General features: G+C 46.4%; 2 protein-coding genes across 12 annotated transcripts in view; one reads left to right on the top strand and one right to left on the bottom strand.

Moving 5' to 3' along the window:
- RNF141 (ring finger protein 141) overlaps window positions 1-2,303 on the top strand; it is a 69,710-nt gene extending 67,407 nt beyond the window's left edge. The window contains exon 6 of the mRNA XM_073216178.1: window positions 418-2,303. Within this exon, the coding sequence (XP_073072279.1) occupies window position 418 (1 nt within the window). The 3' untranslated portion in view covers window positions 419-2,303. The remainder of the gene's footprint in view (window positions 1-417) is intronic.
- Window positions 1-13,541, bottom strand: part of AMPD3 (adenosine monophosphate deaminase 3) — a 44,006-nt gene that overhangs the window by 23,132 nt on the left and 7,333 nt on the right. For 6 of the 11 annotated variants that reach the window (XM_017646083.3, XM_017646085.3, XM_017646087.3 and 3 more), the window contains 2 exons: window positions 11,546-11,768; window positions 2,347-2,551 (listed from right to left, as the gene is read on the bottom strand). In XM_017646083.3, coding sequence (XP_017501572.3) covers window positions 2,347-2,551; window positions 11,546-11,766 — 426 coding nt within the window. In that variant the 5' untranslated portion in view covers window positions 11,767-11,768. Of the gene's footprint in view, window positions 1-2,346; window positions 2,552-11,545; window positions 11,772-13,541 lie in introns of all 11 variants that reach the window. The other 5 variants (XM_017646084.3, XM_017646086.3, XM_073216174.1 and 2 more) reach the window with 1 other exon arrangement.

Genomic DNA, 13,541 nt, shown 5'->3' with positions numbered 1-13,541 from the left:
AAGAAGTTACAAAGTTAGACTTCAAATTCTGATCTGATTGATTCCCAAAACCTAAGAATGTTCTGCCTTCCCAGAGCTACCTGTAGTCATAGATGAATGAGATAAACCCCATCTTCCAATGGGCTCATTAATCTTTGGGAAGGATCTATGTGTCAATGATCTGAACATGCTTGGGGAGACAAGCAGCTAAACACAGTCAACACAGGGGATAAGTGACTCAGCAGAAGGAGGTTCAAGATGCTGGTGGAGCACAGAGTAGGGAGGGCTGGGGCCTGGGAGATTCCCCTGCTTTAATAAAAAAATCATTTTTGGTTTTGAAATATTTTAAGCATGCAGACAGGCACTGAAGATAATATGACAGACATCCATGTATCTTCCAGACCTAACAATTTTAATATATTTCATCATTGTTTTCAGATCTTCATTTTGAGTAAATAAATCATCATGAATACAGCTAGAACTCTACTTTCCTTCCTCCTCCACCCCACTCCATCCTCAGAGGCAACGATCTGGCATACAGCTTTCCCAAACAAATTTTTATGCTTTTACAAAATGTTACTCCTTGCCTTTCGTTAAGGAGGTAGCTTTTCCTTCCCTAACTCCCATGTGTCCCCAAGAGGGTGTGTTAATTCCATTTTACACCTTCTAGTGGATGGCTTCTGAAAGCAGGAGGAATAGGTAAGCAGACACAAACACCTTCTGCAAAAACATGTCCCTGCCAATGACAAAGCTGAACACTGCAGAACCAGTGGACTCAGGATGGCAAGGTGTTTTGGCCATAACTAACAGTTTTAGAGTTGGTACACAGAACCCAGTGGACCACTGGCCACAGCCAACTTGTAGGCACCACAGGCCCTGTGCCTGGCAGCAGACCCACTGGGGACCAGTGTGGTCTGCAAGGTCAGCCTACCTCTCAATGGACGTGTAGCTCTCTGGGGACCAACTGCCCAGTTCAGGGGTACCAGGCAGGAGACTGACTGAAAGAAGCTAGTTACTGTACCAGGCCAACATCCTCCCATTCAGCTGGATGTTGACCTACCTCTACTCTCCCTTTCCACTGCTCTGCCATGTGCCAGAGGCTGGGTGGACATCAAGGACTTCTAGTCAGGATGCCACATCTTCAGACAAGGCCTGCACTATTTCCAACCCAACCAAAATCCCCATCCAGAGGAACTTAAAGTATGATACATCCACACCATGGAATACTATGCACTTGTAAAAAAAGAACAAGAACATTCTTTATATATATTAATTTGACACTAACTACAAGATATACTGTTAAGTGAAAAAACCTGGGTTCAGTATAATGTGTATAGTAAATGGTCGTTTGTGAAAAATAAATAAATAAATAATGTGTGCATAATTTATTATTGGCAATATAGGCCATCTATGTGAGAACACACAAGAAACCAAAATCAAGGGTTGCCTCTCAGTAGAGGAACTGGGTGGCTGGAGAACCGATGTAACTGTTGTGCCTTTTAAACTTTATACCATATGCAAAGATTCTCTATTGCAAAAAAATAAGTAAAATATTTTTCAAAGCTAGAGGAAAATTATGAGTAGTAAGCCATTTTGCTTTCTGAGATAAACTAGATATTCTTAAACTACTGCTAAGAAGAAGAGAGAAAGAAAGAATTGAGACTCCCATTGAGTCATGAGTAGTAGGGAGAGGGTCAGGGAGATAGAATCAAACTTCACCCCAGCACTGAGTGATATTTCTCTTCAAGAAGTAAGCCAGAAAAATGTATCATCCGACCAGGAGAAATTAGTACATTTTTAGTGACTGAGTTATCTGAGTTGGCGTTAACCAAGCTTATGCAGCATTTTTTCGTCAAGACCCTCTCTTCCTGGTTGGGAGGGTCCAGCTGTACTTTAGGATACTAAACCTAAGCACACAGGAAGAGCTGAATCAGCAATAAACAATTTCATGCAAACCAATCAACATCAGGACTCTGAATCCATCCAACATTTGGGTACACTACAGAGACTACAGGGTACCTTCTTCAATGGACCACTGGGACAGAAAGCAGTATTTGGGCCCCGAGACCTCATGGAACTTAACAGGCCACAGCCATAGCATGTCAGTCTGCAGCCCTAGGCCTTCCTCACAGGGATGAGCTGTGCCCTAGACACATCCACATCCCACAACCTTGACTAGGATCCAACTTCTCTTCAGACTCCTATGCCTCCTGTGCACCTTCTCCCCAGACACTCACATATTGGGCCAGGCATCAGAGCTGGGCATGACCCCAGTAGCCTAACAGACTCTGGCCTCTGCACAAGGCACATATAACACTTAATGGCCCCAGGGGGACCCTTGGGAGAGCAGGGAATGGGACACCTTACCCCAGCACAGTAATCTCCACTGATGGTGACCCGCTGGAACTCGGGCAAGCCATAGGGCTCTGGCATGGGCTGGGAAGTGGCTCCAGGGAGCACAGGGGTTTTGGGTGACATGGCTGGACTGGCTGTCGGGGGGCCCTTCCAATCTTGCTGCGTCGGTATTTGCAGAGACAGGGACTGGGACCGAATCATCTTGAAACTTTTCTTTCTAAAAGCCAAGGACAAGGAAAAGTTGGAGATATTAGCAGCTAATCGGGGTAAGTGATAAAGAGACTTTGTTATGTGCAATGCTGATTTGTGAACACTCACAATCCTCATTTACTAAATCGTAATGTTTCAAATATAAGCCCAAGTCCTAGGATGCCCAGGAAGGGAGTTAACCAGCAGTGAGGTAAGCCCATCAGCACTCCCCTCTCTCATGTCTCTTTCTGCCTCCAGTGGAACCCAGCCCCCAGCATTGCCACCCAGTGGTGACCAATGCCAGAAACTAGCTGATTATATGCCCTACCTGTGTCAGAGGGCCCAGCAGCCTCCTGGGTACTTACCCCACCACAACCAGGGCCTACAGTCACAGGCAAAGGACTCAGTGACAAGGTGACCCTCCAGAGCCTATAAAATCCCTCCTCTTCTCCGGGCACCAGTGACACCTATAGCGTGTGGAGAAATTGGTTCATCTCCAAATAGACCTTATGACTCACCCAGAAGCAATTTTTTTCCCCCTGGCTCTTGGCCAGGTGTCCTTCTCACAGACCCACTGCTGATTTTTCAGGAACCACAGTTCCCTTCCTTACCTATACACTCACCACTTGCCAGGGCTCTCTGGTCTTTATCTGCCCACCTGTGTTATCACCTCTTTGGGGACAAGGCTGTTTACACCTGGAAAATGGAGGTTATCCCTTTTCAGGAGTATATGTTCGCCCTGCCCCTGGTCCTGCATAACAGATGCTCTGGGTTATTTACAAAACTCAGCCTGAACCCTGAGGGTTTCTAGCCCAGGCTTTCCCCAGCTTGCCATCCGTCCATCACACGGAGCTGAGCCAAGCATCCTTCCAAGAGGAAGATGTCAACTCGTGCCATTCAACCATTCCTCAGAGGCAGATCCACTTTGAGCAATGAGATTCTCACTTTGGCATCTCTTGGACATTCACACCTACATTACTTTGGGCTCCCTCTCACATTCTGACAGGTGCAGCCAGGTTCCATAAGACCTGGCCTTCTGTGTCACTCTCCTGCCAGACCACTGTTTTTATCTCTTTGCTAACTTCACCCCACATGCTTCAGCCAGTGCTGCCTGAGGGCCAGTCCTGCCAAGGAGAATCAATGTAACGTCTAAGGAAAGCAACAGGTAAGAAAGGTAAAAATGCCTACCATAATCAGAAAGCTAGAAAGCTGCCTCAGCCAAGAGCCCACCAGGCTTGCCTTTGGAATGTCCACGTTCTTCTACCCCAGTTAAGAAGCCAGTACCCACTAGCTGGTGCCAGAAAATTCTTCTTGAAGATATCTATTATGGCCCGAGCCCTGGTCTTCAGGTGGGCCCCAGGTTGTCACATGTGAACATCCATAGGCTGGGAGCTCAGATTTTGCAGGCACAAAAGACCGGTTTCACAACAAGTGGGGCAGTTCCTCAGGGCTCACTTGGACAAAAGCTTGGAATAACTAGAGCCAATCACTAAGCTTGTATCTCAGAAAATTGGAAAAGCCGAATGGAGCCCAAGGAGAGGGCACAGTATTCATTTTCTATTGCTGCATAACAAATCGCCACAAGTTTGGTGACGTGCAACAACACTGATGTATGGGCTCACAGTTCTGTAGGTAAGAAGTCTGGGTGGACTTGGCTGGGCTCTGTGCTCAGGATATTGAAAGGCCAAAATCAAGATGTTGGCCACACTGGGCCCCTATCTAAAGATTCAGAGAAAGAATCCACTTCCAAGTGTGTTGGCAGAATCCAGTTTCACGTGGCCATGAGACTGAGGTCCTTGGTGCTGGCCATTGGGTAGTGGTCACTCTCAGATTCTTGCACACAGACCCCTCCATCTACAAAGCTAGGCGTGGCTGGCTCCAGAGCTCCAAAGATCTCTGACTTGCCCCTCTACTACCAGCCTGAGAAAGCTCTCTGCTCCAAGCACTCATGCGATTAGATCATACTCATCCTAGTAACCTCCCTATCTTCAGGTCCACTGTGCCATATACCAGAGCATGATCACAGGAGCAATGTCCCATCATATTCAAAGGGTCTGGAGATTAGAGAGGGACATCTCTAAGGGAACACTAGAAATTCTGCCTACCATAGACCCATATACAACCAAGGCTCAGCCAGTGAAGGTTGAGAATGGCAGCTGAGTGCTCAGTGTGTGGGTGTGTGTATGTGTGCATCTACACACCTATCCTTCTTTCCCTTTCAAGACTATCTGAAGCCCCACATGTGTCACAATAGTAAAAAGTTACCATAAGCTTTATCTGAACTATAGAACCATGGGGCGTTCCAGCTGGAAGGGACTTTAAAGACTACACATTCCAATCCTCTCACTATTACAAGGCAACCTTTGCTTGACTATCTCCAGTGACAGAGAGCTCATTTCTGAATAGACATCAACATTCAATCATTTATTTAAAATATTTACCAAGCACTCACTCTGGGCCAAGCCAGGGTTCAGCATGTAAATACACGGAGAACAAAACAGGAACTGTTGTCACTGTTAGGAAGCCTTTCCTTATCATGGGTCACGATCTGTCTGTCCACAGCCCCACCTGTTGCACCTCATGCTAGCCCCTGGGGCACAAAGCCAGCCAACTTGCTCTGCCACAGCTGGCATGCCCCTTCCTCTCCCCACCCGCATATCCATCTGGCAGAAACTCACTCATGCCAAAGAGTTGGCAGGGTGTGAAGTTGTGAAGACACCAGCCCCAGGCCAAGCCTAGCATCATCCTCCCTGAAATGGATGTTCCTCCTGGGCTACAGGCACTTTCTTGCCCCCATGAAGCCTTCAGCACAAAGAATGTGAACCAGTTACATAGGCTGCGATTAGAGTATCTCTTAGAACCTGTCTGGTGCCCCCTATCTCCACCCCTGACTCTATGTCCCTTGGCTGGCCCGGCCATTCACTGTCTCCATCCTTACCCTGCCCTACCAGTCCTCCTCAGCAAATGGGCCCCCCAGAGTCTTACCATTATAATATTTGATTTGTATGCTAAACCCAAGTCAACATTCCACTGCCCTGATTAGTCTGTCCAGAGGATTTCCAGGCAGGGAGGGCACACTTTAAACCAAAAGCTCTCAACCATGTACAGGGAATCAGGGGTATCACGTGGACCCTATTTTATTCAATAGAATACTATGTGCCAGGACCTGGGGGTGGATGGGTAATAAAATATACTACCTGATTCCACTGGCAATGGCATAGATGGCCAGCCAGTTCAACAGATTATCATCACACCATGTGGTTAGTGTGGTGAGATGCTCTGGATACTTCAGGATCCCAGAGGAGACACATAATCCAGATTGGGGGTGGGAGCAGTAGAGCAGCAGGGTCAAAGAAGGCCTGCTGTATCATTCCCAGAGGGAGAGGGGAGCATCCTAGAAAGGGGAGTCTTATTTGAACTACTCCCACACACATACTCAAATCACTCTGGCAGCCCCTGCCCCTCCAGATAAGGTTGGAGGCAGGAGTCACAAGCCAGCATGGTGTTTTGCTAACAGTGTAAATCTGAATGCTTTTAGGAAGGGCAGGCATCCCCACTTAAAGGCTCATCTGCTCCTATTGCTTCCACTATCACTGCACAGATTCACATGGAAGGGGGACCTCTGGTCTAAGGAGGGGGCCAGTGATTGAGATCAGAGGTCATAATCTATCTGGAAAGGAGAAGGCAGAAACAGATGCCTATGCTGCACGCTGCAGGATGGGCCACAGAGAGATCTGTCAGGGCACAGGGCCCACTGAGGGCACTTTCCCTGCATGCACACCGAGGGACCAGTGGCCCATCCAGGTCGGGCTAGCTTTGCTTTCCACACCTGAAGCCTGTCAGGTGTAAGGACTCACAGCCTCAACCCCCGTCTCTCCCTTTACTTACCTCTGACAAGCTGCCCTCACTGTCACTGACCTGCCTCTGCTTTCGCCTAAACAGGTGTAGGTCTCCATCCACCTGCCTGCAACTTCTTTCCCTTTCTTCCATTCTTCCCAGCTGCCCTTCTTCCAAAAGACACCACAGGTCAAAATGAAGTTCAACCTTTACTACCTTTTCAATTAAGTCTTAAATTCTCTATTCTCAACTTTAAAAATAGATGAATTGAACTATTTCAAATGAAGCTCCCTTGCCAATGCCCTGAATAAAAGAAGTCACCTACCCCTGATTTAAAAAGTTTCATAAAACAAAGTGATTTAACACTTCAGCTGTGCTACGTTCAATTCATGACAAATATCTGTTCATCTATTTGGGGAAGTTGCTGTTCTGAAAAGCTGTACTTTTCAGATAAAGTCTGTCCCCTTTACACCCTAATTTAAGAAAAAAACAACTTTGGTGTGGCTTTTTTAAATGAAATTCATAATTCTTGCACTTAATCAGGACATGCTGAACATAATTATTTAAAGTTCTCTAGATGACTCAGGGTCATCCCTGTTACCCTGTCATGAGCTTACAGGCATTTTGTCCTAAGACTGCTGTGCTTTGAATTTCATAATTATTCTGTTTCCTCCTGCACTGTTGACTGTCAAATAATAACAATAACAAAAACAGGGACACTAACAATTTCCAAGCAGTGTGCTAAGCAGTCATGCACATTAGCTCATTTAATTTATCACAAGGTAGGTCTCTTTATTATCCTCATTGAGCAGATCAGAAAATGGGCTCCTGAAGTTAAGAGCCTCGCCCGAGGTCAGGGGCGAGAGATGGGGCTGTCATGTGAACCCAGGGGTCCAACTCCAAAGCCTGAGCCCATAATCCCTACTCATCATTTCTGTGACCCTGCCAACAGAAGTCTCTCTTCTCATTTCTAATATGCTTCTTTAAACCCATTAATAGGATAAGAAACAAGATAGCCAAGCTGATTAGAACTCTGTGTGACGTAAAGATGAACAGGAGATGGAATGAAAGCATTAGGGGAATGATAGCTAAACAGTACAGGTTTCTTTGGGAGACATAAAAAAATGTTGTAGAATTGATTGTGATGGTTACATAACTCTGCAAATATAAATAAAAGCCACTGAATTGTTCACTTTAAAAGGATGGATTGTTTGGTATGTGAATTCTATCTCAATAAAGCTGTTTAAAAAAAAAGAAATAGGAGAGCCAGGAGAGCATTAATGTGCATTTTGGTTACTCAGAAATGTTGCATGTTGTCAGCAATGTTGGCGAATTCCAACTATGTTATTTTGTAGGATAGGTGAACTCTGGCTAGGCTAACAGAAGATTCAAAGTGAACAAAAGATAGCTTCTGGGTACCACCAGCAATTTCCTGTGTTCTTATCTTTGCCTCCTAATTTTGATTCCACAGATAGTCCACCCCTCCTTCCAAATTTGACCCACCCGTAGTTCCAGTAGAGACCTGGCCAATGTCATCTTTCTAAAGAGGCAAGGCCCTGTCTTTGCTAAATGTCCTTCCCTGGACCCTGGAGCACTAGCTTCCTGGAGTCAGCCTCCAGTCCTGTGGAAAGGTTATGTCTGAACCAAGCTGAGCTCTTACAGCTGCTGGAATCCTGGACAGCAAGCCACCATGTTTTAGGTGCTTACCTTTCTTACTCACAACCCAAGTTTTTCTTCTTTCTGTAAGAAGCCATCTTACTTCCTGGTTCTAGCTTGTACCTTTACATTAGACTTAGAATAAACTTTTGTTGTTGTTTTTAGTAAGAGAGAAAAAGAAAATGGTTGCGATGAGAAGCCTTCTCTAAACACCAAGAATATTCAGGCTGCTCAGAGGAGAGAGGAAGAGGGAAAGCTTTTCCAAACTAGAAGCACTATCTCGTGTTACAATTTGAAACCCAAACCCACAGACTCTATACCTAGAGACCTGCTGCTGCCTCCAGGCCTGTGTGCTCCTTGCAGGAAGGTTCCAATCACCATTTATATTCCAGAATGTCAGGGAAGAACCAGAGATGAAGAGGAAGCTGGGGAGAGGGTTCCTCACAAAACTGTTGGCATCTGAATATGTGCATGATGATGCCTCCACAGAGCAGTGAAGCTGAAGAACAAAATTGGGGGTTCACAGCTCCAGAGGACACTGGGATATCTGACAGGTAGTCCAGGGACCAGGCTGTCCTGTCCTTTGGCAGAAAAGAAGCCAGTTGTTAGGGGGACCTTTGGCCTAGCTTCCCTCATTTCATTTACAAGAAGGCAATTATATTCTGGGGAGCAGCCCCCAGTGTCATTCCAGGTCTGAACCCCACCACTGACTGCAGATGGGATAACCTCATGGCTAAAGTGTGAGGTTCTAGATTCAAAAGACATGGGTTTTAATCCCTGCCTGTCACTTGCTGTGGGTCCTCATGTGCAAGTTAAGTTAACTTCTCTGGGTCTTAGTTTTCTAATCTGCAAAATTAAGATTATAAGAATGTCCACTTGATAAACTTGATGTGGAAATTAAAGAATGAAAGTAAACTGCATATCTTGGCACTTAGCCCACAGTAAGCAGCAACTGCTCTTGTGGCCCATCTCCACAGCAGGAAGCTGGAGAAATGGTTAATATTTACTTGGGGCACTGTCTGAGTCTTTTACATATGCTAATTCCCTCATTCCCCAAAAATACCCCCATGAAAGTAGCTACTATTACCATCCCCACCTTATAGATAAGAAAGAAGCTGAGGCACAGAGAGGTTTCTTAATTTGCCCAAGGTCACACAGCATGCTAGTGAGTGGCAAAACAAAGTGGTCCAGGGAGCTATGGCCACCCTAATGTGGTGTCTGTGGTAGCAGTGGCTACACATCCACTGCTTGCCAGTACAGGCTGTTGGGCTGATCCTGGAGATACAGCGGGAACCAGGTACAGCCCTCAAGGAGCTTCCAGTCAAAAGGGGCAGCAGTGCAAGCCAAGACCACCACAACCTAGTATGGAAGGACACAACAAAATCTCTGAAGAGGAACTGGCAAAGGAATTGCTGGAAACCGTGGAGCACCATTTGGACTTAGAAGAAGGCTTCCAAATCGCCGTTAGCTTGGGCTATGATAAGAAGAGAACAATCTCTTTTTGCAGATGTCAGGCCTCGTGTCAGTCTGTAAAGGAAGTGTCTCAGAAACCTATTATTCCTGGTGATAAAAAAATGCCAGACTCCTTCTCTTCTCATTATTAAGGGTCTAAAATTCCCAGTTCATAAGACACAGAAGGCCCTGCAGACCATTCAGTTCACAAAGTCAGCCCCCTGTTAAGCAAGTGCAGTGTGAACAAGAATCTAGAGCCATGCTCTTCTTTACCCTTCCTGGATGGCCACACCACTGGGCCCAGGGCCACCCCACCCCACCCAACACAAGCCTAGCACTCAGAGCTGGCCAACACACCAACAATCCCTTCACCCATGGGCTCACATCCTCTCAGAGGAAGGAAAACACTAATTTTATGGATGGTGAAGCTCTGTCCTTGTCTTTACACCAGCACTTGACTTTTTAGTTCTTTCCAAAAAAAAATGAGGGAAATACTGAAATTCTATACTACCATAAAAGGAAAGGACTTGCCTTTAAACATAAAGAGTACTTTAAGAAGGTCCTGATCACCAACTAGGTCAGAGAGAGGGTTCAAGTTCCCCTATATTAGCTATTGAGGTCTGAAGTGTGCTGGCCAGGAAGGCACCCAGCTACAGCCCCAGAAGACACTTCCTTAAAGCTCTTTTATTTTTTAATTTTGCACTCGCAGATGAGAGCTTTACTTTGTGAAAGGGTGAGGGCCTCCCACTGCAGATGGACTAAGATCCAAACTTCTTATCAGGGAGCACAGGGCCAGTCTGATGTGGGCCCTGCCTACCCCTCCAGCCCAAGGCACCTCCCCTTTTAACCACACTCTACCCAACCACACTCTACTCTAACCGCCTCTTGAAGATACTTAAGGGCCTCTGTTCTAGCTCCTCTACTTGTCCTGTTCTCACCCAGCTCACACATGGCTAGCTTCTTCACACCCTTTAAGTATCAGCCACAATGTCACCTGCTTAGAGACACTTTACCTAACTACTCAGTCTGAAAAAAGACTCTTCCATCCCTCATTTTTCTCTCACTCTCTCTCATTCTGTCTCTCTCTTTTGCTCTTTCTCCCTCAACTCCTTATTCATCTCATTCACAGAACCTGTGCTGGGCCTGGGCCTGTTTGTCCTCAGATCCACTCCTTATCCTTCTCTGTTTCCAGCTATGTGTCAGCTGGCTTCTGGCTAGGATCAGCCAATGGCAACCACTGGGGGAGACTGGAATGTGCCAGAAGGATTAACACCAGGAATCTCCTGCCTCCATCTCTGCTTTGGGAGGCATCTCTGCAGCTGATGCCTCTCCTTCTTGGCTTTAGTTTCCACTGGAAAGACTACCACGGTCCTGTCTTCTCTACCCTGGGTCCCAGAAACAACACCTCTTTCCATTATCTCTCCAGTCTGCTGTGTCTAACTTCTGGGCTGCCTCTCCCCTGGTAGTCTTCTCAGTTCTCTATCACCTCTGCAACCAATTCTCTGCATTAAAATTCCATTTCCAACATTCAACTGGTTTCTGTTTTTCTAGTTAGACCCTGACTGATACAGCATCTATCATAACTTATCATTTTTTAATTAATTTGTTCAGTTCCTTGCCTATTGTCTAGACCAACTGTAAGCTCTACATGGCAGGGACTGTATCTATCTTGTTCATTATCGTAACCCTAGGCCCAGCAAGCACCTGGCAACTAGTGAGTTGAGTTAATTAATAATGCAAAGTATTAGTCAAGTGATGAGAAGTAAACCCAGTGTTTCCCAAGAATTCCTCAGATTTCCAAAAAGAAAATGGAAATGTCATTTGGAAATGTGAGTACTTATGCACATGACTTATTATTAAAGCAGCAGCAGAGATAAAACAGTTTGATCCTTTCAACCAGATGGAGGCACTGAAATGTCCTTCAAGAAATAAGTGGTGAATTAAATGGTCTTGTTAAAGAAATGAACACAGTTCCCAGGGTAAGCCAGTTCCACGAGGCTCCCCCTCTTAGGATACAAGCCCACAGCCCAGCTGGGTTAGCATAGCTGCACACCAGGGCTGAGGTGGGGGCACAAACCTTTTCACCGTCTCCACCGACTTCTGCTCCGCCAGCTCCTTCTGCAACTCCCTCTCCTTGGCCTCCTTCTGCCCAATGGGGCAGTCCTCAGGGACAGTGAAGAGGGACAGGGCATCTTTACTGTCTTCTTCTCGGCGCACTTTAGCAAACACCTTCTCGGCCAGGAGCCGGACTTGCTCATCCACCTCAGAGATGTTCAGCTTGGGGAACTGGCGCGGCATCTCTGCTAGCAGAAAAAGAACAACCATGAATCTCCGTGAACTACTGGACTGCCTTCATCACTGGTGTTGGGGAGGTGAAAGTACTGAAATAAGGGTCAGGAATCCCTTTTCCTTGGTGTCAGCTGCCAACTCAGGAATCCCCCAGATCGAACCCACCACGCCAAGTTTAAAAATTAGCTCAACAACTAATTGGCTGTGAAAGGTGTAGGGCCACTTACACTTCATGAGAAAGCAAATGTTCAGAAGTCAAAGAATGAACTGTCCAACTAAGTGCACTTCCACATTCCCGAGCTTGGGGAATCCACAGCACACTGACGGCTCTGCTTTTCCTGACTTTGTTTCCATAATGGAGAAGGGAGAGGAGGGCTTAGAGACCCTTCCTTCAGACTATGAGGCTATTCCAGCTGCAACAGCTAAACCTCCCCAGTGTAAAGTCAGGAAGCCCAGAGGGTTTCATGGCAGACTAAGGTCCCAAAGCAGACAGCGGAATCCTGGGTGAGCCAAAGTTGCTTTCTTCGTCACATAGAATGAGGCTTTTTGCTGAAAAGAAAGAAGCTATAATCATAGTTCCACAGTCTCCCAAGCCATCTGGAACTTCTAACAAGACACAGCAAATGAAATAAAGATCTCAGGCAGGGGGCCTCATTCCCTTTCACAGTCCTTCTGAAAATTCATTCCCTCAAAGAAGCTTGCTCTTATCTACCTCTCTGCACACTAGTTCCTTATTACCAAAAGCTGGCCTAAATCACCTGGTTGGTTCCTTTCTCCTCTGTCTTTCTTTCTGTCTGTTTCTTTTTGTCTGTCCATCCATCTGTCTTTTTTTCCAACACTTACATAGCAGTTATTCAGTATACATTGCCAAGTCCTTTATACTTATTAACTCAGTTAATCATATTATTCCCATTTTGGAGATGAGAAAATGAAAGGACAGAGGGCTAACTTGCCCATGGTCACACTTTTAATAAGTGGGCAGAGACTTGTGCTGTTCTCAGTACTGGACTCCTCTATCCCTTTCCTCTCCAAGCCTCTGTGCAGGGATTTGAACCCTAGCACCTGGTTCCCATGCTGTCCTAACCATTACACTGTACCGCTTCTCTTTGTCCATTTGCGTGTCAGGGCAAGTCTCGTCTCCTCACTGCCCCCAGCATCACCCTTGTGGAAGAGATACCACATCCCATCAACAAGGAGTTGCTCTAGAAGGAGCGTTACCTGCCCACGAATTACCACAATTTATTTAAGGAAGGTTTAAAGAGAGAAGTGGTTTTGTCGGCCCAACAGATGAGCATGAAGGGAAGACTGTGCCTAGTTGCTATCAGGCAGCGAGAGGAAGCAATTACAGGGGAGGAGGGACTCACTGAGCAATCCTGGGACAGTCATTCTCTGCACCTCACAATGTTCTTATCTGTCAGATAGAGACTGGAGTAAGTGGTCCCCAAGGCCCTCTCAGTTCTAAGTGCCAGAGAGGTTTCCAGTGCCCAGGGAGGCTTGTTGCTCTGGTCTTCTCTGAGGCACCGGGGTCTAATTCACCACACAGACAGGAAGGAAGAAAGGAGGCTAGTAACTGGCAGTCAGAGTACTTCTGGTGGGCCCCTTGACTGTGAAACCAATTTCTTCCTTCCCTCCACACCATGGCGTGCCTTTCCTGGGCCTCTTTCCCCGCAGGGGGCTGAGTGGGAGGGAGCCAGTGTGGGGAGAGGCACCTCTGCACGAACTATGCTAGCCTGTGCAGCAGAGGCCAAGATAGCAAAGGCCTGTCATGCAAAGAGGAAGATGAA

This window comes from Manis javanica, chromosome 11 (genome assembly GCF_040802235.1).
Source record: "Manis javanica isolate MJ-LG chromosome 11, MJ_LKY, whole genome shotgun sequence".
Classification (NCBI taxonomy): domain Eukaryota; kingdom Metazoa; phylum Chordata; class Mammalia; order Pholidota; family Manidae; genus Manis; species Manis javanica.
The sequence above is the reverse complement of the archived record's forward strand: the minus strand, read 5'-3'. Positions and strand labels throughout refer to the sequence as shown.